General features: G+C 46.4%; 1 protein-coding gene across 1 annotated transcript; it reads right to left on the reverse strand.

The window, feature by feature from the left end:
• Positions 1 to 5,143: 5,143 nt before the first annotated feature.
• On the reverse strand, positions 5,144 to 22,802 carry LOC127347325 (uncharacterized). Its single transcript, XM_071829221.1, has 3 exons — positions 22,656 to 22,802; positions 20,876 to 20,969; positions 5,144 to 6,961 (listed from the first exon to the last, which is right to left on the reverse strand). Exons 1-3 carry the CDS (start codon positions 22,800 to 22,802, stop codon positions 5,397 to 5,399), a joined length of 1,806 nt encoding a protein of 601 aa, XP_071685322.1. The 3' UTR covers positions 5,144 to 5,396.
• Between the last annotated feature and the right edge of the window lie 201 nt (positions 22,803 to 23,003).

Raw genomic sequence — 23,003 nt, forward strand, 5'->3', positions numbered from 1 at the left:
GAAACTATCATTTACATATTAAATACAAAGAAGTGATTTTCTTTTTAAACAACACAACCCATGCACCTAAGTAGATTATTTTGTGTGCATAGAATAGTTTGTGTGTTTATTGTGATGTATGGAATAGCCATTGAATTAGTGAGTAATTATACTCGTATTCAAATTTAGACGGTAGCACCGGAGAGTACGCCGAAGAAGAAGGTTGCTACCAAGAGGAGGAGGAGGAACAGTTTGAGAACTACCAAGGCAAGCTAATATTCTTGCACAGTGCAAAGCCCTTGGGGCAAGGCACCATGATTCTTACCTTTTCTTACATAAACCTATCCCAAGTTTTTACATTACAGGTTTCTACTTGTTTTCTCAATAAGTTACTTTTATAGTTAACTTTGGTCAAAGTACAAGTTGGTTACTAGAGTAGTGAAGTTAGTCTCCATCAAGCAAGCAAGATAGCACCCCTCATGATTTAGAGCTAGTGCTAATGAAATAAAACTTGACTACTCTAGATGGGAACAATGTGAATTTGAAATGATTTTGAAACCTTGTAATGAAGAGGCATTCCATTGAATGATTTTTGAAGGTGAATATGACCAAGAGAAGATGGTGATTTTTGATAAACAATGATGTTGGTTTGAATGCGATACCTTTCCAATTATTAAGTACCCCCACAATACCTGATTATGGGTAGGGCTTAACTGGAAGTTTATGCATCTTAGTATGGGTTCCCTCTGAACACACGTCATAGGGGTTACGCTTGAGGCTGCCTCCGTTGTTCAGAAATGATGTGAAATTGAGGTGAATTGTACGGCCAAGCCACATGCGGTTCCCGAGGTTGTGATTGGTCTTCACTGGGAGGCCAAGCTCATGGGGAGAGGTGCTCATACTAGGATTTGTAAGTGAAGGGTTATGGTTGATGATCCGCGTACTGTGTTACGATGATTCGGGGTAATCCCGACGGATGAAATCAAATGTTGTGGCACAAGTGTGCAACCTCTGCAGAGTGTAAACCTATTCGAATAGCCGCGTCCACGGTTACGGACGGTTGGAAAGGCCATACAGTTTCCGATGTCATATCTTTGAAAATGATGTTGAAAAGGATGATGGTGAAATGACTTGTGGTGAATTGAATTGAAATCACCACTTGAATGGTGGGAATGACACTAATGTTCCCACTTGAGTTAGTTAGCATTTGAATAAGCTTTCTCAAATATTGTGAACCAAAACTAGCTTTATGCAAATAAACTAGAGCTTAGCAAACCATACTAGAATGTCTAGCACTTACATTAGTATTAGTTTGCGAGTACTTAAAGTACTCACGGCTTTGTCCCTGGCTATTCAAATGGCCAGAGTATGAAGAGGAACAAGGAGATGACCAGCAGGACGCCTACGACAACTAAGCGCCTTCCGACGTCAAGCGTTGGCCTGTGGACTAGAGAGTCCTTGTATCTTACGCTTCCGCTATGTTGAACTATGAACTTGTGTTTGTTTGTTGATCAATAGATCAACTATTCGTGTAATATGGATCATGTGATTCCAAATTTGTAAGACTTATGGTTTGTAATGAATGATGACTGTGATACTTAACTATTATGCCTCGCAACAACAATATTCCTAGGATTGCGATGTATGACATAATAGGCATTCGGACTTAAAAATCCGGGTGTTGACAAAGGTGAGCCTTCATGGCGTTCAGGAGACCTTCATGATAGCCCGCATCTCTCCAACATGTGTACCTCACATCGTGTTAGGGAACACGAGAATACATCTTCGTCTCCCTGTGCCCCAATTATCTCTGTACTCAGGTTTACGTTCCTTGTGATAGCCATCGTGGTTGGAATAATTATATCTTGCTATCACTTGTGTTTCATATATCTTGTGATTTCTTGCCTAGCTTAACTTGTTGTTGGTGAACTTATTTGAGCCTACTTTATTTAGGTTTCGTTCTTGTAAAATAATCTTTAGTTTATTTTCGTGTTCTTACAAACCAAATCCAAAATTGTTTTTAAAACGCCTATTCACACACCTCAAGATGATATCTCGTCCTTTCGATAGCTCCACATGGAAAAACGAGGATTAACATGACGTGGAAAGCTTAATATCCACACACCTCGCAAAACAACAAAACCAATGTTTGAACAACCCACAATATCGAGGATAGTGAGCATATAAACTCTATATACTTACATGTACCACAAGACTTTTTGGTGGCTTTTACAGTGGTCTTGTGGACTTCTTTTATATATTTGCCAATCATCTCAATCGTAAAAACGACATATTCATACATGGGGTAATCACGACAATGCCCATATGTGATGAACTTGTGTTTTGGGTAAGAGGTATAATGGTGCTTTCGACACAGTACAAGCACACCACACATGGGACAAAACGAGATTTACCTAGCTTCAGGCCTCCAATGAAAAAACCCTACGTGCTACTTGTCTGCTTATATAATGGATGGTGATTACAGGGAGTCACCGAGGAGGCGAAGGTGATGTTGATCTAGTGTAACTAGGGTTTGCGTGTTTCTCTCTTTTTTTTGCCCATGACTGGCGGCTCCTCCGGTCTTTTATAGACGAAACCAAATCTGAGGTTACTAAGTCCAGGTTAGTTACAACAATTAGAACTTGCCCACTGAATTTAGACCATATTGCACACATTGGGTCCAGGGGCTTTTAGATGCCTTGCGCGGCCTAAATTCTTCTTGATAATTGGGATCCATATGGGCCTTTGCTTGAGCTATATCATGTATACTAATAAGAAGGACCCATTTAGGTGTACCCACATCAGTACCACTACTCTTCTTGGGACAACCTCTTAAGCCTGATTGGTAGTACTGTTCCCCATCTGGCAATGTCATCTGTTCTTCTTACGATAGAACTTTGCTGCCACAGTCACTGTCTTGTCCAGAGATGACCGCAAGGTTTCCCATGCCTGCACATCCACATCCCAACTGAACTCAATAATGCATCGGTACTTCCTTGAGGCGGCTAATGATCCGGTCATGTGAGGTCGAATGACTAGAAGGACGGCTAGATTCTGATTATAATGCAGTAAGAAGCCAGTCACTTGTTTTTTCTCAACATGGCAACCTAACATGCACTTGTTCATGATATGTGTTGTAGGCTTGCTGGGGAAGACGATGGAAGGTGGGCAATAACATGATAAACTACCTCACATCAGAATTTTAGCCTGCAAACATCCAAGTAGACTGTTAAGCATGGCTCTGCTATCAGTACCAAATGCTAATAACGATGTGTCCTTTCTTTTGCTTGTTGTGGAACAAAGCGGAAGGCACTTGTGGCTCACCTGATGATCTTCAGGAGCACTCATCTTCAGAAGACTGAAACTTGAAGATGTCAAGAACATAGTACCCAAGGTACATACCCTCCATGAGCCCTTGAGCTGGAGAACCATTCCAACTTTTGTGATTGGGAAGGTGCGGATCCTTAGGAGGGCACACCTCAGCAGTTCCAGGCCCCTCTGCTTCCGTTGGTGCAAGTTGCTTCCCATATTTCCATCTCAAGGAGATGAAAGGGCTGTCAAGATCACTTGAAACTGCAGAGGTAAGCATGTAGATTGTGAGCCTCCACCAGCAAGCATGAACCCATGCAAACAATTCGGAAAGGGACATATAGCAGTAGGTGGCTGAAAGTTAAGTCCAGAAAGGAAGCAGCCAGGCGCTCAGGATGGAAGTTGTGAAAGTGTCTGGAACCAACTAGCGATCACCACCCATTCGGCACATTAAACAGGATGTTAGTTACATGCGTAAAGTGCTTCAATTTCACTAGTTTCCGTTAAGCTAATTTCAGAAAACACCAGTAAGCATTTTTTTTAATAATGCCAAGTTTTACGTGAAAATCTGTAAGAAGTAAAAAATATGCCAGTTGTATATACCATTAATTATAAAGCTGTAATCATTTCATCCCGTTAATGTAGAACCGAATGTAAAGCTACCTGAGCATTGCTGAACCGATGCTTCTTCGGCGGTTCTTTTACTGAAAAGGTTACCAGTGTAGAGCAAAAGAGGTTAAGCTCGTAGCAAGAAATCTGACTTACCTCAGTTAGCCAAGATATGCTGATCTCGCATTGAGTGAAACAGGCAGATGGGATGTTCAGATGATTCAGGATGTTTTCTTCTAAGAAATAAGCTAATCAACAATAAAACAGGCTGCTAGCTTGCAAAGGTGACTTACGATGCTGCATTCCAAGAATATTTACTCATCAATATATGCAACATGTAACATACAAATCCCCTGAATCAGTACAGTGGGTCTACTCTGTAGTTGTCTTTCCCCTAAGTCTAATAAACATGGACACATATGCCATGCACACTGAGATCAGAAAATAAATACATTTCCTTTGCAGATTGCTACACCAAAAATTCACTTACCACTAAAACTTGAGGCATAAATAGTCCGCAGAAGGCTCTGTCATGAATCGACATCTACACCCAGAAACTAAGACAGACAGAAATTAGAACAGGTATTGACATCAGAAAAGTAGGAACTTCCTTTGCAATTTCTTAACAACGCCAATTATTCAGTTACAACAACTTAAAAGATCAACATAATGTCCAATTCCATGCTGGCACGGATAGCATCAGCATACAAGGGCTAGTTTACAGGAATCAGCTGTTCTCTCTCTCATTACTTGGTCCACATCAGCAATTACGTAAGTTTCCTATAAAACTTTTACATATAGGATTATAACACTAAATTAAATGCAGAACTACTGACATGAATCTACACCGAATGTTGTTCCCATCCGTATTTAGACTCATGCTTATCCAAAGTTCACATTTGAATCAATATTCTGAATAATACGCTTGAATGTAGTTTGAGAACATGCTCAGCATTTGATCTGTTTTCACCACACCACACATCTCAGAGACTGAGATTTCTCACCAAAAAAAAAGGCTTGCATAACATATACACTACTAAAAAGGACGTACCCAGTGCTAAGAGCTCCCGCACTGTGCGGGGTCTGGGGAAGGTGTTAGTGGCAAGTCTTACCCTCACGAAGTGCAATGTAAGGAGACCGCGACTCGAACCTGGGACCTCTCGGTCACAGGCGGTGAGGCTCTACCGCTGCACCAGGCCGCCCTTCATAACATATACACTACTGATAAAAAAAACGGAAACTCGAATTCCATGCAATAGTTTCAGCTTTATTTCTTTACACATATACAATAGCACAATTCTTGCTGCTCAATTTACAAGTCAGGCAGCAAGGAGGGGCCTTTTAATTACAAGTTTACAGTTAACAAGAGATACACACACACATTTCCACCATAGTTTTATACACAGATAAGTAAGCACTAACCCCTTATTCAACATTCAGTAAGCGATTCCTTAAGTTCCAGCATCGATGAGTTTCATTCTGAATAAGGTTACCTTAGATCAGAATGATCCTTCACAAGGCAATGGGCCAAGCTTGATGCCTTTGGTCTGCGCAATTGCCTTCAATTCCTCCGACGCGGAGCTCTCCTCGATGATCAAATGATTCAAACGGGTGGCTCGCTGGGCAAAGAATTCGACACTGGCTCCTTTCATGCCAGGGCAGCGGGAGATGTCCAGGACCTCCACTGACCGCCCACAGTGCCTCAGCAAGGAGACGAGTGATTCTCCAGTAAGGGAGCGGCAGCCTCTAAACCTGATGTCAATTAGATTCCGGCAAGACGATAGCATGGCACCAATCTCCTTGTCCTTGAGCGTCTCGTTGTAAGACAGATCAAGGCGACGGAGCTGGCGCATGCTCTGGCTGAGGAAGGTGAGCAGCCCGGGCTCCCGTTCAAGTACGTCGCAGCTCACTAGGGCGACCTCTTGGATACCTGCCCCAATGGCTGTGAGTGCGAGAGAGCGGAGACCGTCCCCGGTGATGAGGACGCAACTTTGGAGGCGAAGGACCGCGAGACTGGCCTGGCTGTGGTGACCACCAATCGCAAGGAGGTGGTCGTTGTGCAGGTCCAGAGGTAGGCGGAGGTCGAGGGTGTGCAGAGCGGCGCCACGCTGGTGCATGAAGTGGAGGAGGGCCTCCCTGCTGCCGCCGTCGTACACCAGGAGGGACGTTAGCGCATGGCAGCGGTCTGCGGCCAGGAGGAGCACGCGGTCGGCGACGGAGCGGCAGGCGCGGAGCTCCAGCTCGAGCAGGCCGTCGAGGCATTCCGGGAAGACGGTCGACGCGGGCCCGTCCCCGATGCTGTCGCAGGCGCGCAGCTGCAGCCACCGGAGGCTCCCGCAGCGCTGCCACAGCCACCCGAGACCGCGGTGGCCGGAGCGGATGCCGCAGAGCGAGAGCCTCTCGAGAGGCAACGGCGCCACGGCTTCGGCCTCGGCGTAGGCGTCGGAGGAGGAGGTGGTGGAGACGGTTGAGTCAACGGCGGGAGAGGCGGAGTTGACGAGGGCGAAGGACTTGAGGCATGGCAGGCAGGCGAGCCAGCGGAAGGAGAGCGGGCTGAGGGCGGTGAGGTGGAGCGAGGTGAGGCCGGAGAAGGTGAGGGAGACGGCGCTGAGCGTGGCGGGCGAGACGGGCGAGCCGAGCGAGAAGCGCAGCGCGGTGAGCCTGGTGGCCGAGGGCGAGGCGGCGACCGCGAGCAGGACCAGGTCGGCGTCGTGGGCGGCGGCGGAGACCACGGCCAGGGCGGATAGGTAGGGGTACCGCGAGAGCAGGTCGGCGAGAGCAGCGGAGGGCGAGGCTCCCGTGGAGGTCGGCGGCAGGCGGAGCGTCAGGCGGGAGGTGGACGCCCGTAGTAGCGCGAGCCAGCGGCGGGAGACGAGGGAGACGGACGGCGCGGCGGCGCGCGGGAGCAGGCCGAACACCTCCTGCAGCAGGTCGTCGCAGAGCGCGGCGTCGTCCACGCCGCCGCATCCCCCGCCACCGGCGCCGGCGCGGCGGCCTCCGCCGCCGCGGCGGGGGCTCGTAGGCGCCGTGGCCGGGGTGTGGGTAGAGCGCGACGAGTCGTCAGCTAATCATGGGCTTGTTCAGGGGAATCGGGCTGCTGCTCAGGTTGGAATTGGATTGGGGGAAAGGTGGAGATGGGGGAGGGGTAAGCTTTAGCTTGTGCGGTCTCCCGCGAGATTAGGTGGGGGAAGGGGAAGGAGAGATGCTGACATTGACAAGCAAGGTACGCCCTGCTGCTGTGTCAACGTCGGCTGTGGCAGCCAAGCTTTGGCTATCTTTGCAAAATGCATCTCTTTTCTTTTAGGGCATCTCCAGCGGCGGGACGCATTTCGGACGTCCGAAATGCCCGTTTGCGTCACGTGGCGGACGCGAGACAGACCGTTTTTATCCGCGCGTCTGTTTGCACCCTGGGGTGGCTCCAGCGGCGCGACGCATTTCCGCGTTTGCATCAAATATGAAGTTTTGAAACAACAAATAGGATTTCAACGAAGTCATAGTTATTACATTTAAATTTTGAAAAGTCTACATGAAAATAAGATACTAGTCCTCTAGGCATGATCTTCATGGCCAGCCATGGTCCATTGATGCTCAATCAGATCCGTCTGCAGCTGTTTGGAGACGGTATCGTTTGTGACTTCTACATTCATATGTAGATAGTCCTCCCAAGTAGAAGCTCCAGGAATTGGCGCAACCAACTCACCTTGGAATTCCCAGTGATTCTCATTGCGGCCATCAAGACGCTCGTTCTCAACGATCATGTTGTGCATGATCACGCAACATGTCATCACCTCATGCATGGTCTTCAGCGACCATGTTCTTGCCGGGTGACGGACAATTGTCCACCGAGCTTGGAGCACACCAAATCCACGCTCCACATCTTTCCTGCAAGCCTCTTGCATCTTGGCAAACCTCCTCGTCTTCTCGGAGTTTGGATTACGGACAGTCTTCACCAATGTGGCCCAGTCAGGGTAGATGCCATCAGCAAGATAATATGGCTTGTCATATGCATTTCCATTGATCTCATAGCTCACCCGGGGAGCTTTGCCTTGCATGAGCCTTTCGAAAACCGGTGATCGGTGCAACACATTGATATCATTGTTGGAACCGGCCATGCCAAAGAATGAATGCCAAATCCATAAATCTTGAGATATGACAGCTTCAAGAATGACAGTCCGTCCCTCCTCATGCCCGTTGTACTGACCATGCCATCCAAATGGACAGTTTTTCCACTCCCAGTGCATGCAATCTATGCTGCCAATCATTCCTGGGAAGCCTCTAGACTCGTTGATAGATAGGAGGCGCCTTGTATCCTCAACAGTTGGCTCCCTACAATAATACTCTCCGAACACGGCAATCACAGCTCGACAAAACCTGTACATGGACTCAAGGCAGGTGCTCTCACCCATTCGAAGATACACATCGAATATATCAGCAGCCATTCCATATGAGAGCATGCGAATAGCCGCAGAGCATTTTTGGTAGGAGGTGAAGCCTAGCGCACCTGTTGCATCGGGCCTGCATTGGAAGTAGGGGTCGTAGTTCCTGACGCCCCGTAGAATGACCAGGAACAGGTCCCTTGACATCCTGTATCGGCGCCGGAACAAATTTTCCGGAAAGATCGGATTGGTGAGGTGGAAGTAGTCCTTGTGGAGGCGGGCCTGCCCTGCCACTCTGTTGCGCGGCAGGTTTTTCGAGCGCCCCTTCACAGAGCCCCGGTGCTGCGGCCCCGGGTTTGAGGTGAACTCGTGGATCATGGAGGCCACAGTAGTTGCCAATGTGTGCGCCGACTGATCGAACTCGTCGTCCGAAGAGGAGTCAACGATCTCCGCGCGGAACTTCTCCACCATATGCCACGCGTCCATCTGCGTCGATACGAACTGTTGATCAATGGCCGCGCACAAATCGCGCCGAAAAAAGGAGAAGAAACCTACCGGCGCAATAGGTTGAACAGGTCGTGGGCGGCGCGGAAGGGCGGCGCAACCGGCAACGTTTCGCCCGAAAACAGCCGGCAGGTTCGCGCCGGAGCCAACCCCGAGTACGATCCTTCTCTCCCGCGCGGCGACAATGGTGCCGGCGGCGAGTACTGCGGCGCTGCGGCCGACGGCGGGGATTGGGGCGGGGGCGTCGCACTAGGGCACCAACGAGGGTGAAAAAAGAAATCAGGTCGAAGCGGTCGATTTTGCTCTCGCTGACTTGCGGGACCGGGTAAGAAATGGAGGACGCTCAGCGCGTCCGCCAAGCGTCCGCGGAGACGCAAACCTGGCGCATATTTGGGCCAGGTTTGCGTCTCCGCGGACGGGTCAATCACTTTGCGTCGCCCGCCGGACGGGAGCCCAGACGCATTTCCGGTCACGGCGGACGAAAACGGTCGCTCAGCGACCATTTGCGTCGCGCCGCTGGAGATGCCCTTAGGGCATCTCCAGGCGCTATGCAAACGGAGCGACCGTTTGTGTCCGCTGTGACCGGAAATGCGTCTGGCACCACCTCTAGTGGGGCAACGCAAAGTGATCGGGCCGTCTGCGGAGACACAAACCTGGCCCAAATATGCGCCAGGTTTGCGTCTCCGCGGACGCTCCGCAGTCGCGAAATCTGTCCGCCTTGGGTGCATCCGAGCCCGGTCGGCAGTGAGTAGGTACGCAAAAGATTTTTTCATTACTATTGATTGGCCAAAAGGACCATCTTTACAGAGATGGTTAGTCGAGTTAACCTAAAACTACAACGGCCGTACCTACTCGCCGTCGCGCGGCCTACACCGGCCTCGGTTACTCGCAGTCGCGCGCCCCCGCCGGAAGGGCCGGTGAAGGGGTTCGTTGCATAGAAAACAAAAAATGTCCTACCGCAAAGACGAATAAATCCAAGATCTAATCTATGAAACACCCAAGATCTAATCTACAAGATCGAAGCAACGAGATGGACATGAGACTAACCCTCGAAGATTCCAAAGCTTACGAGATTAATCTCGTTGTTGGTGTAGACGATCGTTCCGGTGCTGCAATCCGGCAGCACTTCCGTACTTCCGGTTGGCCGGCCTGGGCCTTGGTGGGCATGTGCTCCCGGCCCATTAGGCCAGGGAGCATCCCCTCGGCCCATGCTAGCCCTCCTAGGTCGTGGGTGATACGTCTCAAACGTATCTATAATTTCTTATGTTCCATGCTAGTTTTATGACAATACTCACATGTTTTATATACACTTTATATCATTTATATGCATTTTCCGGCACTAACCTATTAACGAGATGCCGAAGCGCCAGTTCCTGTCTTGTGCTATTTTTGGTTTCAGAAATCCTACACGGGAAATATTCTCGGAATTGGACGAAACGAACGCCTAGGGTCTTATTTTTCCACGGAGCTTCCAGAAGACCGAAGGAGATACAAAGTGGGGCCACGAGGTGGCGACACCACATGGCGGCGCGGCCAAGGAGGGGCCCGCGCCGCCCTATGGTGTGGGGCCCCCGTGCCTCCTCCGACTCTGCCCTTCCGCCTACTTAAACTCTCCGTCGCGAAAACCCTATGACCGAGAGCCACGATACGGAAAAAGTTCCAGAGACGCCGCCGCCGCCAATCCCATCTCGGGGGATTCAGGAGATCGCCTCCGGCACCCTGCCGGAGAGCGGAATCATCACCCGGAGGACTCTACATCACCATGATCGCCTCTGGACTGATGCGTGAGTAGTTCATCCTTGGACTATGGGTCCATAGTAGTAGCTAGATGGTCGTCTTCTCCTCATTGTGCTATCATGTTAGATCTTATGAGCTGCCTATTATGATCAAGATCGTCTATTTGTAATGCTACATGTTGCGTTTGTTGGCATCCGATGAATATTGAATACTATGTCAAGTTGATTATCAATCTATCATATATGTGTTATTTATGTTCTTGCATGCTCTCCGTTGCTAGTAGAGGCTCTGGCCAAGTTGATACTTGTGACTCCAAGAGGGAGTATTTATGCTCGATAGTGGGTTCATGCCTCCATTGAATCTGGGACAGTGACAGAAAGTTCTAAGGTTGTGGATGTGCTGTTGCCACTAGGGATAAAACATCAATGCTTTGTCTAAGGATATTTGTGTTGATTACATTACGCACCATACTTAATGCAATTGTCTGTTGTTTGCAACTTAATACTGGAATGGGTGCGGATGCTAACCCAAAGGTGGACTTTTTAGGCATAGATGCATGCTGGATAGCGGTCTATGTACTTTATCGTAATGCCCTAAGTAAATCTCATAGTAGTCATCATGATATGTATATGCATCTCTATTTGTCAATTGCCCAACTGTAATTTGTTCACCCAACATGCTATTTATCTTATTGGAGAGACACCACTAGTGAACTGTGGACCCCGGTCCATTCTTTTACATCTGAAATACAATCAACTGCAAACTCTGTTCTCTGTTGTTCTTCGCAAACAAACATCATTCTCCACACCATACGTTTAATCCTTTGTTTACAGCAAGCCGGTGAGATTGACAACCTCACTGTTAAGTTGGACAAAGTATTTTGATTGTGTTGTGCAGGTTCCACGTTGGCGCCGGAATCCCTGGTGTTGCGCCGCACTACACTCCTCCGCCAACAACCTTCACGTGGCCTTCATCTCCTACTGGTTTGATAAACCTTGGTTTCTTACTGAGGGAAACTTGCTGCTGTACGCATCACACCTTCCACTTGGGGTTCCCAACGGGCGTGTGCTTTACGCGTCAACAAGCTAAATTTCTGGCGCCGTTGCCGGGGAGATCAAGACACGCTGCAAGGGAAGTCTCTCACATCCAATCTCTTTACTTTGTTTATTTTCTTGCTTTACTTTACTTTATTTTATGTTTTGTTTGCTTTCTTTATATCAAAAACACAAAAAAAATTAGTTACTAGTTTTTGCTTTATTTCATTTACTATCTTGTTTGCGTTCTCTATATTAAAAACACACAAAAAATTAGTTACTTGTTTTACTTTACTTAATTTAGTTTGCTTTACTTGTTTTTATTACTGCTAAAATGGGTACTCCTGAGAATACTAAGTTGTGTGACTTCACTAGCACAAATAATAATGATTTCCTATGCACACCTATTGCTCCACCTGCTACTACAGCAGAATTTTATGAAATTAAACCTGCTTTACTAAATCTTGTTATGAGAGAGCAATTTTTTGGTGTTAGTTCTGATGATGCTGCTGCCCACCTTAATAATTTTGTTGAACTTTGTGAGATGCAAAAGTATAAGGATGTAGATGGGGACATTATAAAACTGAAATTGTTTCCTTTCTCCTTAAGAGGGAGAGCTAAAGATTGGTTGCTATCTTTGCCTAAGAATAGTATTGATTCATGGACTAAATGTAAAGATGCTTTCATTGGTAGATATTGATGTCTACGCACGCTTCTATTCCTGTAGACAGTGTTGGGCCTCCAAGAGCAGAGGTTTGTAGAACAACAGCAAGTTTCCCTTAAGTGAATCACCCAAGGTTTATCGAACTCAGGGAGGTAGAGGTCAGAGATATTCCTCTCAAGCAACCCTGCAATTAAGATACAAGAAGTCTCTTGTGTCCCCAACACACCTAATACACTTGTCAGATGTATAGGTGCACTAGTTCGGCGAAGAGATAGTAAAACACAGGTGGTATAGATGGTGGTAATATTGCAGGAAGTAAAGATGCAGTAAAACAGTAAACAAGCGATGTCTGCAGTATTTGGAAACAAGGCCTAGGGATCATACTTTCACTAGTGGACACTCTCAACATTGATCACATAACAAATAAATAACTTCTCCTCACTTGTGCTACATACACTCTCTTGTTTGATAACAAACACCATTCATTGTGTAGGGCTACAAGAGCTCCCTCAAGCCGGAGTAAACAAGCTCCACAACATCCGGAGTTCATATTAGAGTAACCTCTAGAGTGCATAATAGACCGTTGCAATTTAGACCGAGTACTAACATAGCATACACACTGTCAACAATAGCTATGAAAGGGGGAATAGATCGCATCAATACTATCATAGTAATAGTTAACTTCATAATCTACAAGAGATTACAATCATAACCTACACCAAGTACTACATGATGCACACACTGTCAACATTACATCATGGAGGAGGAATAGAGTACTTTAATAACATCACTAGAGTAGCACATAGATTAATAGTGATACAAAGCTCATGATCACATAAAGATCACACCATGGGAGAGAGAGATGAACCACATAGCTACCGGTAGAGCCCTCAGCCTCGGGGGAGAACTACTCCCTCCTCATCATGGGAGACATCGATGGCAATGAAGATCGCGGTGGTGTCGATGGAGATGACTCCGGGGGCAATTCCCCGTCCCGGCGACGTGCCGGAACAGAGACTTCTGTCCCCTGAAACGGAGTTTCGCGATGACGGCGGCGTCCCTGGAGTCTTTCTGGAGTTTCGTCAATCGGTATCGAGGTTTTAGGTCACGAGGGGTCTTATAGGCGAAGAGGTGGCGCAACGGGGCGCCTGGGGGTCCCACCCCATAGGGCGGTGCGCCCCCCCCTCCAGGCCGCGCTGGCCTATGGTCTGGGGGCACCAGGCCTCCCCTCCGACTCTCCTTCGGTGTCCTGGTCCGTCTCGGTGAATTATGATGTTGGGTCTTCGTTTCGTCGAATTCCGAGAATATTGCCCGAACAGCCTTTCTAGAACCAAAAACAACAGAAAACAGGAACTGGCACTTCGGCATCTTGTTAATAGGTTAGTTCCGAAAAATTCATAAAATCATTATAAAGTGTGAGCAAAACATGTAGATATTGTCATAAAACTAGCATGGAACGTCAGAAATTATAGATACGTTGGAGACGTATCAGATATTATCCTCCCGCTAAAATTATATCTTTGAGAAGTAGCATTATGAATTTTAAGCAATTGGATAATGAGCATGTTGCCCAAGCATGGGAAAGAATGCAATCTTTGGTAAAGAATTGCCCTACCCATGGACTAACTACTTGGATGATCATCCAAACCTTTTATGCAGGACTGAATTTTTCTTCACGGAACCTATTGGATTCAGCTGCTGGAGGTACTTTTATGTCCATCACTTTGGGGGCGGCAACAAATCTTCTTGATAATATGATGATCAATTACTCTGAATGACACACTGAAAGGGCTCCACAAGGTATGAAGGTAAATTCTGTTGAAGAAACCTCTTCTTTGAGTGATAAGATTGATGTTATTATGTCTATGCTTGTGAATGGTAGATCTAATGTTGATCCAAATAATGTTCCTTTAGCTTCATTGGTTGCCCAAGAAGAACATGTTGATGTGAACTTCATTAAAAATAAGGGATTTCTATTTCTGTGCCCTCGGGTCCTTAGTTGTGCTCAATTTTCCCCAGCTCCTTAGTTCTTCCTCAGTTTTCCCTAGGACCTTGTCTGAAACCCGCAGAAGGAGCAGAAGCAGCTAGGACGGCAGGATTCCGTTAAGTTGACCGTTCCGTGCTGACGAGTGGGGTCGTGTCGTTTGTGGGGCCGCGTCGTGTGGGGCTGGTAGGAAGGAACCGCGTGGGACAGGACGAGACCATGTTTGTGTGGCAGTAGCGTGTGTGGCCGTAGCGTGTGGGGCCGTAGCGTGTGGAGCCGTGTGGGTCCGGGACGTGGACACGAGTGGTTTATGTCTCTTTCGCCCAAATTAGCAGTTTTCAATGTACCTTTTTCCTCTCTCTCGCTCGATCTCATTCATATTTGATAGCCCAAATTGGTAGCAAATCTAGAGCAGCTTCTCCTTCTGTTTTTTAACGACATTCATTTCTTTATGCCTTTGTTTTTACCCAATCAGGTAGGAAATCTAGGGCACAAATCCAGAAAAAATATAGGATAAGCTGCATACAGCAGCCAACATAGCATAGATATGTTCACGACAGATCCAACAGTAGTACCGATAGAACCCTACAACATAAGCTACATTTTACATGAATTTAAGCTGCTCTACAGATAGAGCAGTCACATACAGAGAGTGCAGTAGGCATGTTCAACGCCTGGAGGTTGCGCCTGTGACTCGCCTGGAGGTTGCGCAGGTGAATCCCAAGTGCTTTGTGTTTGGCCATGAACGCATGCACATTCACCGTCGTTCCAACTCTAGCGCCGCATCTGCCAATGGATTTAGCATGGTTCACCAGGCAGTTGAAGTCGGTGGCGCGGAGCTTCCTGTTGCAGAAGGGGCACTTGTAAATGCCTCGAGCAAAGGGGCCATCGTAATGGCCGGACTCAGCCTCCTGAGGACGTGACGAGTCTTGGTGTGGAAGGACTCGTCGTCGCTGTCGACGTCGCTGCTCTGCACCTGTCACGTAGCACCAAAGATCGTGCAAAAAACACGGAGTCAATTGCAACGATGATGGAACAGAGAGTGAACAAAGATCATGCATGATAATATGGGCTCGAAAAAAAGAGGTAGCCTCAGTTACATTGGACACACTTATATCCAGGATTTGAGTCAGTAAACCAAAGATCTTGCACAACAATTTTGTACACACCAATTGTTTACTGACCAAACCCTGAATCAATTTGTGCCCAAATATTCATCATCATCGGCACAAAAGCAAATCACAAGCACTAATAACGCAAGATCTAACACAAAAGGATTGAAATAGGGAACAGACGCACCCTAATAACGCTAGATCTAACACAAATGGATTGAACTAGGAACAGACGAACCCTAATAATGCTAGATCTAACACAAAAGGATTGAAATGGGATAAGAACAAGGGGGCAAAGGGTTACCTCCGGCTCGTCGTCGACGATGCTGGTGTCGTAGGGGTTCTCCGGCGCGACGTACGGCGCTGGTTCGTACGGGTCCCAAGCGACAGGGGCCTGGACGGTGGCGGCGGCCGATGCGCCGGCTGCTACGTTGGAAGCAGCGACAGGGGCCTGGACGGGGGCAGCGGCCGATGCGCCGGCGGCTGATGCGCCGACAATGGGCATCTCATTCTTCTCCATCGCCGGCGGTTTTCTTCGGGGTTTTTTCTTCGGTTGTGGAGAAGATGATGGGACAGGAGAGGCGGTTGCAGTGAGAAAGTGCATCGAGGGAGAGAGAAAGGGCTCTATAAAGACGAAGGTGGCGTGTACCGCAACACGCGTCCGCTATGCATGGCTGCAGCATGCACGGCGACACGAGTCTAACCCTGGGACGTTTGGTGTACTCAGTTATAACCTCGGGCCTTATACATAAATTTTATCTGTACTCAGTTTTCCCCTCGAGTACTTAGACTGGCAAGTGCAATATACTCAGTTTTACCCTCAAATAGCTAGTCAACAGAGAGTCAACAAATGAGATTAACATATCTAATTGAGTCATTTCATGCGCAAAAAAATTCAAAAAAATAAAAATATAGTGGCACCTACTCATGGATTCTTCCTACGCAACCTGCCACCAAGAAAACCTTAACAAACATATATAAACCAAGTTTTACCACAAATTGCCACTTCTCAGAATCACTAGTGTAGCTATGAAGATGCATGGTTTTCCACTCAAACCCCTTTGCAAAACATCTTCCCCAAAAACATAGTTTGTCTAAATGATGCCATAATTGTCACACTCATGTATATTTGAATTGCAAATAATTTGATGTAGCCCAATATGAATTTTATTGTACAAAACACGCATTTTTCATTTTGCAATTCTTTTTGTTTGAATCCCTTAGTCTATTTACTATTTATGTGCCCTTGGATTGTTAGTACTACTCAGTTTTGCCCTCAAGTTCTGTCACAAATGCTCTCAGAAGCCCAAACTTATCCTGATTGGTTGAGCCGTTGTCACACGGATCGACTCCACGAACCGTTGATCAACTGATCTAACGGGCAGTATACCCCTCCCCGTCTCTTCGTGGCCACCCCCCCCTCTCTCTCTCTCTCTCTCTCTCTCTCTCTTCGTGGCCACCCCTCTCTCTCTGTCGGTGGATGCATTATTATCAACTATCTTTCGCTTTCCTTTTTCTTTTAGGGGATATAGTTTTGGCATATAGTTTCGGTAATTTGAAACGGCCCAAAAGTGGTATAATTTCGGTATAAACATGAGGCATACATATTTGCGGATTTCGGTGAATGCATTATTGTCACCCCTCTAACAATTATCAACTATCTTTCGCTTTCCTTTTTCTTTTAGGGGATATAGTTTTGGCATATAGTTTCAGTAATTTGAAACGGACCAAAAGTGGTATAATTTCGGTATAAACATGAGGCATACATATTTGCGGATTTCTGTGAATGCATTATTGTCACCCCTCTAACAATTATCAACTATCTTTCGCTTTCCTTTTTCTTTTAGGGGATATAGTTTTGGCATATAGTTTCGGTAATTTGAAACGGCCCAAAAGTGGTATAATTTCGGTATAAACATGAGGCATACATATTTGCGGATTTCGGTGAATGCATTATTGTCACCCCTCTAACAATTATCAACTATCTTTCGCTTTCCTTTTTCTTTTAGGGGATATAGTTTTGGCATATAGTTTCGGTAATTTGAAACGGCACACACTAATATAGTTCGGTGAGCAATGATAAGAATCCCTTGTATAAACATGAGGCATACATAAAGCATTCCAATATAGTTGGTAATTTCGGTGAATGCACACACTAACTATGAAAACAACTACAAGTACATGTAACTGAATAATGAATTTGTAACAAGGTATCCCTTGTAACAACTTCTAGCGCCTGGTGAGCAATGATAAGAATCCGATCGTAATTATACAACAGAAAAACAACCAGCCATCAGATTAGCTTGCTTCTTCAACTCGATCAGCTGCCTTAACTGCTTGTTCATTTTCTTCAGTTCTCCCTTCACTTCCACCAGTCCTACATTGGGAGCATTAGGCATAATCGGAACGGCTCCTCTCTCCGCCGCATTCTCTACAAAGAAGTCCCCCTCCCAAATTGCGCTCCCCAATAGCGCCAATTGATTCCTGCAATTGAAGCCTCTGAACGTACACATCGATCCACTCAAAATGCCTGCATTTCTTCAGGATCTGAAAACAACAACGGGAACCCTAAATCCCAAATTCGAGGGAATAGCAAGAAAATCGAGAGAAAACAGAGAAATTGGAGCGAGATCTAACCTTATCCCCCTCTCTATATGGCAAGCTCTCACATGCAAGGAACTCACGTCCACGGTTGCCGTTCTCGTCCGTCTTACAGATCGACCGCTTCAGAGGCTCCTGGCGTGGGCAGTCAGGGCATCTTGTCAAAGGCACGGGTCCATACTGCGGCCATGAAGAACGGGAGGTCGAAGAGAAACTAGACATCACCCGCCTGCCGGAGAAGGGCTGCCGCTGGTGGAAAAGAAGAACAATGGGGCGCGGGGAAAGAAAGGGGAAGCAATGGCACGGGCACGGGCGCGGGGCTGGCTCGGGCTCCCATTTTGCAACGGTCACCTGGGTAAGCTGTGGGTCCGGCGCACTTAACGTGGACAAGTTGTGGGTCCCACGATGATCTGGATAAGTGAAGACGTGTCCACTGCGGGGCACCAACAGCGGCCCCACTTGCCAGCACCAACCAACGTCAACTAAACGGGATTCCTTCCGTCCGAGCTCCTTCTGCGGGTTTCAGACAAGGTCTTGGGGAAAACTGAGGAAAAACTAAGGGGCTGGGGAAAACTGAGCACAACTAAGGAGCCAGGGGCACGAAAATAGAAATCCCTAAAAATAATAATTTCAACAACAATGCTTATAGGAATAATTCTGGTAACAACTATAGGCCATATCCTTCTAATAATGGTAATGGTTATGGTAATTCTTACAACAATAGCAGGAGTGTACCCTCTGGTCTTGAGGTCATGCTTAAAGAATTTATTAGTACACAAACTGCTTTTAATTAACAAATCTGTTGAGGAAAAGCTTGGTAAAATTGATATTCTTGCTTCAAAGGTTGATAGTCTTGCTATTGATGTTGATCTTTTAAAATTGAAAGCTATGCCTAATGAAACTAAAGATATTAAGTCATTTGCTACAGCAAACGCCATACAAGTTCGAATTAATGAAAATATTAGATTGATGGCTGAATTGCATGCTAGGTGGGAAAGAGAAGAAAAACTAGCTAAAGAGGATAATGTAGCTAAAGTTTGGACTATTACCACCACTAGTAATGATGATGCTTCACATGTTGCTAAACCTCCTACTATCAATGGTAAAATAATTGGTGGTGCCAATGTTTCTACTCCTAATGCAAAGCATGCAAAACTGCCTGAAACTGCTAAAACTGCTGAAACTGTTTGTGATAAAACTGCTGAAATTTTTCAAAATATTGGGGACAATGATCCCATTATTGTAGATCATAATGGTTAATATTTTGATGATTGTCATATCTCTGAAGTTATTAAGTTCTTGCAAAAACTTGCTAGAAGTCCTAATGCTAGTGCTATAAATTTGGCCTTTACAGAACATATTACAAATGCTCTCATTAAAGCTAGAGAAGAGAAATTAAAACTTGAAACTTCTATTCCTAGGAAGTTGGAAGATGGTTGGGAGCCCATCATTAAGATGAAGGTCAATGATTTTGATTGTAATGCTTTATGTGATCTTGGTGCAAGTATTTCTGTTATGCCTAAAAAACTCTATAATATGCTTGACTTGCCACCATTGAAAAATTGTTATTTGGATGTTAATCTTGCTGATAGTTCTATAAAGAAACCTTTGGGGAGGATTGATAATGTTCACATTACGGTTAACAATAACCTTTCTCCTGTTGATTTTGTTGTCTTGGATATTGAATGCAATGCATCTTGTCCCATTATTTTGGGAAGACCTTTTCTTCGAACTGTTGGTGCTATTATTGATATGAAGGAAGGGAATATTAAGTATCAATTTCCTCTCAAGAAAGGTATGGAACACTTCCCTAGAAAGAGAATGAAGTTACCTTTTGATTCTATTATTAGAACAAATTATGATGTTGATGCTTCTTCTCTTGATAATACTTGATTTGCACTTTCTGCGCCTAGCTGAAAGGCGTTAAAGAAAAGCACTTCTTGGGAGATAACACATGTATGTTTTTATTACTGTTTTGTTGAGTCTTGGAAGTTGTTACTACTGTAGCAACCTCTCCTTATCTTTATTTTATTGCATTGTTGTGCCAAGTAAAGTCTTTGATAGTAAGGTTGATACTAGATTTGGATTACTGCGCACAAACAGATTTCTTACTGTCACGAATTTGAGGAGAACTCTCTGTAGGTAACTCGGAAAAATCTGCCAATTTACATGCGTGATCCTCAGATATGTACGCAACTTTCATTCAATTTGAGCTTTTTCATCTGAGCAAGTTAAGTGCCCCTAAAAAATTCGTCTTTACGGACTGTTCTGTTTTGACAGATTCTGCCTTTTATTTCGCATTGCCTCTTTTGCTATGTTGAATGGATTTTTTTGTTCCATTAACTTTCAGTAGCTTTGGGCAATGTCCAGAAGTGTTAAGAATGATTATGTCACCTCTGAATATGTGAATTTTTGATTATGCACTAACCCTCTAATAAGTTTGTTTTGAGTTTGGTGTGGAGGAAGTTTTCAAGGATCAAGAGAGGAGGATGATACAATACTAGATGAACATGCGCGCTTCGCCGCGCCGCCTGCATGATGTTTTGACAAAACGTGGTCGATGAAGAGCTTCTTTGTGCTTGACATGCATCTAGTTCTAAGAGTAATATTGGCGTGTATTCGTGGAGCTCCGTTTGTTGAGTGCTGCTTTAGCCCACTCCTACAATAACCCAGGCCGGCCACAAGGCAGCGACAAAGCAGCAGCCAGGAGGAGCACTGCTAGCAAGACATGCAGTTCAAACAACTATAGCCGGTGGACTACTCCTCGTGAACGCTCTTTTTCTCTGTCTGGTGGATACCGTCTCTTTCCTTTCCCCCAACGACTGCTAACCCTCTCCTCAGATCCTGTCGCCGGCTCCTCTCCCCCACATCGCTGGGGGCCACGGTGGCCGGAGGTGAGTGGGAGGGGGGCCGATGCTGTATAGCTAGTGGTTTAGGTCGCTTTTCCCTTTTCTGGAGTGAAGCACCGCTCTTTTGTGGCCAGATCTGGTCCAACCTGAGGTGGTTCTGCTCCGGCGTGGAGCTCCGACGGTCGGAGCCAGAGGCGGCGAGGTGGCTCACCTACAGAATCTCCGTCAATAAGGTCACGGTCTCACTGGATCTGTGCAAAGTTGCCCTGTTCCTCTCTCCTCCAAGTCACCGTGGTGGTGGGCTAGAAGAGAGGTTGCATGGAGCTGTTGTTCTTCATCGCGCGAATCACATGGTGACCAAGCGTGTCGCCATGATCTGTGGTAAAAAAGGTGACCCTTCTTCAACCTCCGGTCAGGAGGCTCTCTGGTTCTTCTACTGGCCTCGATGCCGATTGAGGGCCAAGTGGTGCATCCCCGAACTTCTTCCGGTTGCCAGCAGATGGATCATTACACCGGAGTAGAGCTTTCGAGCATCCCGCTCTCTGGGCTCGGCGGAGACGCCTTGAGCTCACCGGCGTCAGATGGTTTGGAGAGCACCACTGATAGTGAAGAAGAGCAGATCACCGTAGGTCTGGACCCAAACTTTGATGCTTCAGGAAACGACAAACTTAATTGTGTGGATTCTGAATTTTTTTTAACTTTGAACAACTTCGAGATGAAAGTCAGTTCAGAGACAACCAGATCTAGACTATCTATGATACTCAAGGCTGTATACCAAGATTTATGCTCGAAATATAAAGGAAAAAATGGCCCTGAAGTTTATAGTACACTTTGGATTGTCTAGTGGGGAACCTCCTATTTTGCCTGTGGACATTTTAAGTATAGAGACCCAGAAACAACTGAAGACACTAATATGTTCTCCAATACTATATACTGCATGAAAAGCAAGACAATAAACACATTTGAAATGTATCCTATGAAAGGAGAAGTTGGGCGCTTTTCAAGGGATGGGGCATTGGTTGGAGTTCAGATGCTGATAACCACACAGTCTTTGAGTATGAAGTTGTTCAAGTTGTCTCTGATTTCATGACAGGCAGGAGAAGTAATGAGGAGTCTTGAATCTGAGCATCAAAGTATCAGATAATAACACCCACCAAATTTCACATTATGTTTACCGTGAATTTCGTAACTTCCCTCCCTCCCTATTGATCTCACGTAAGATCTCTCATCGGTCTCTCAGAATATGATACCATCATAGGACAGAAACGATGATACCTAATAAAGAAAAAAACTGAATGGCAGCACACCTTTCTTTGGATTAGGGACATTTGGAGAAGAAAGAACACCTCGTTGCTTCCCTTGCATGCAGTAGTAGTTATGTAGGACGCACTCGGTTGGCCGAATCAACCAAACAACTACAGCTGCCGCCACGCTCACTGGCTTCCACTGTAACAGTAGTGAACTTCTTGAATCTGAAAAAATCAAGGAACCAAACGATCAAAGTAAAATATTTCAGTTTCCACTATATTTGCCACAAATTTCATTAGTTCCACATAACGCACGTTCACTTATGTATTAGTTGATACATCAGAAACAGTACTATATAATAAAGGAAAGAACTGATAAATCGCAGTGCACATTTCTTTAGATTAGGGAGCATGTGAGGAACACCTTGGCTACACCCTGAAGTATCTTTAGATTAGGGGCCATGTGAGGAACGAATTGGGTACACTCTAAAGTATACATGTTTGTTCTTCAGTAAAATAAATAAGCAGAGTTGAAATTTGGAGCAAGGCAGTAAAAGCCAGCTGCTCTAGCTCTAGCGAAGGGAGGGAAGGTCCGCCAGGTATGGCGCCCAGCCGACTCGACGGCATCGACGACGGCGGCCGCCAGGAACCCTAGTCTGCAGAGCCATCTCAGGAAAGAGCACAGGGACGTGGGGAGGGAGCGTCCGCGTGGGGTGGCGTCCAGCCGGCCCGACGGCATCTACGGAGGCGTAGTAGTCGTGGCGGCCGCCGGGAACCGTCGTCGCCCTGCTCACCATGGGGAGCAGACCCACCACCTACCTCCCCTTTGGAGGCGGTAACGGAAGGGCGAGTTTGGGCGCCGTTGCAAGGGAGAATTGGTACAGGAGTGGGTAGCGGCGGCGGGTGAGGAGGCGCTGAAGGGAGCGGTGGCGGGTACGAAGGCGATGAGGGGAGCGGCGGCGGGCGTGGAGCTTTGGAGAAAGTGAAGAGGAAAAAGA

The sequence above is a fragment of the Lolium perenne genome, chromosome 4 (assembly GCF_019359855.2).
Source record: "Lolium perenne isolate Kyuss_39 chromosome 4, Kyuss_2.0, whole genome shotgun sequence".
Lineage (NCBI taxonomy): Eukaryota > Viridiplantae > Streptophyta > Magnoliopsida > Poales > Poaceae > Lolium > Lolium perenne.

Bases quoted from the DNA above. Each gene is read 5' to 3' on its own strand.
- LOC127347325 (XM_071829221.1), bottom strand. From the start codon at position 22,802: ATGGTGAGCAGGGCGACGACGGTTCCCGGCGGCCGCCACGACTACTAC. The intron at 20,970-22,655 runs GTTCCTGGCGGC...GAGATTCTGTAG, and splicing joins AGATGGCTCTGCAGACTAGG to GTGAGCCACCTCGCCGCCTC. The intron at 6,962-20,875 runs GTGCTTCACTCC...GCCCATGATTAG, and splicing joins GATCTGGCCACAAAAGAGCG to CTGACGACTCGTCGCGCTCT.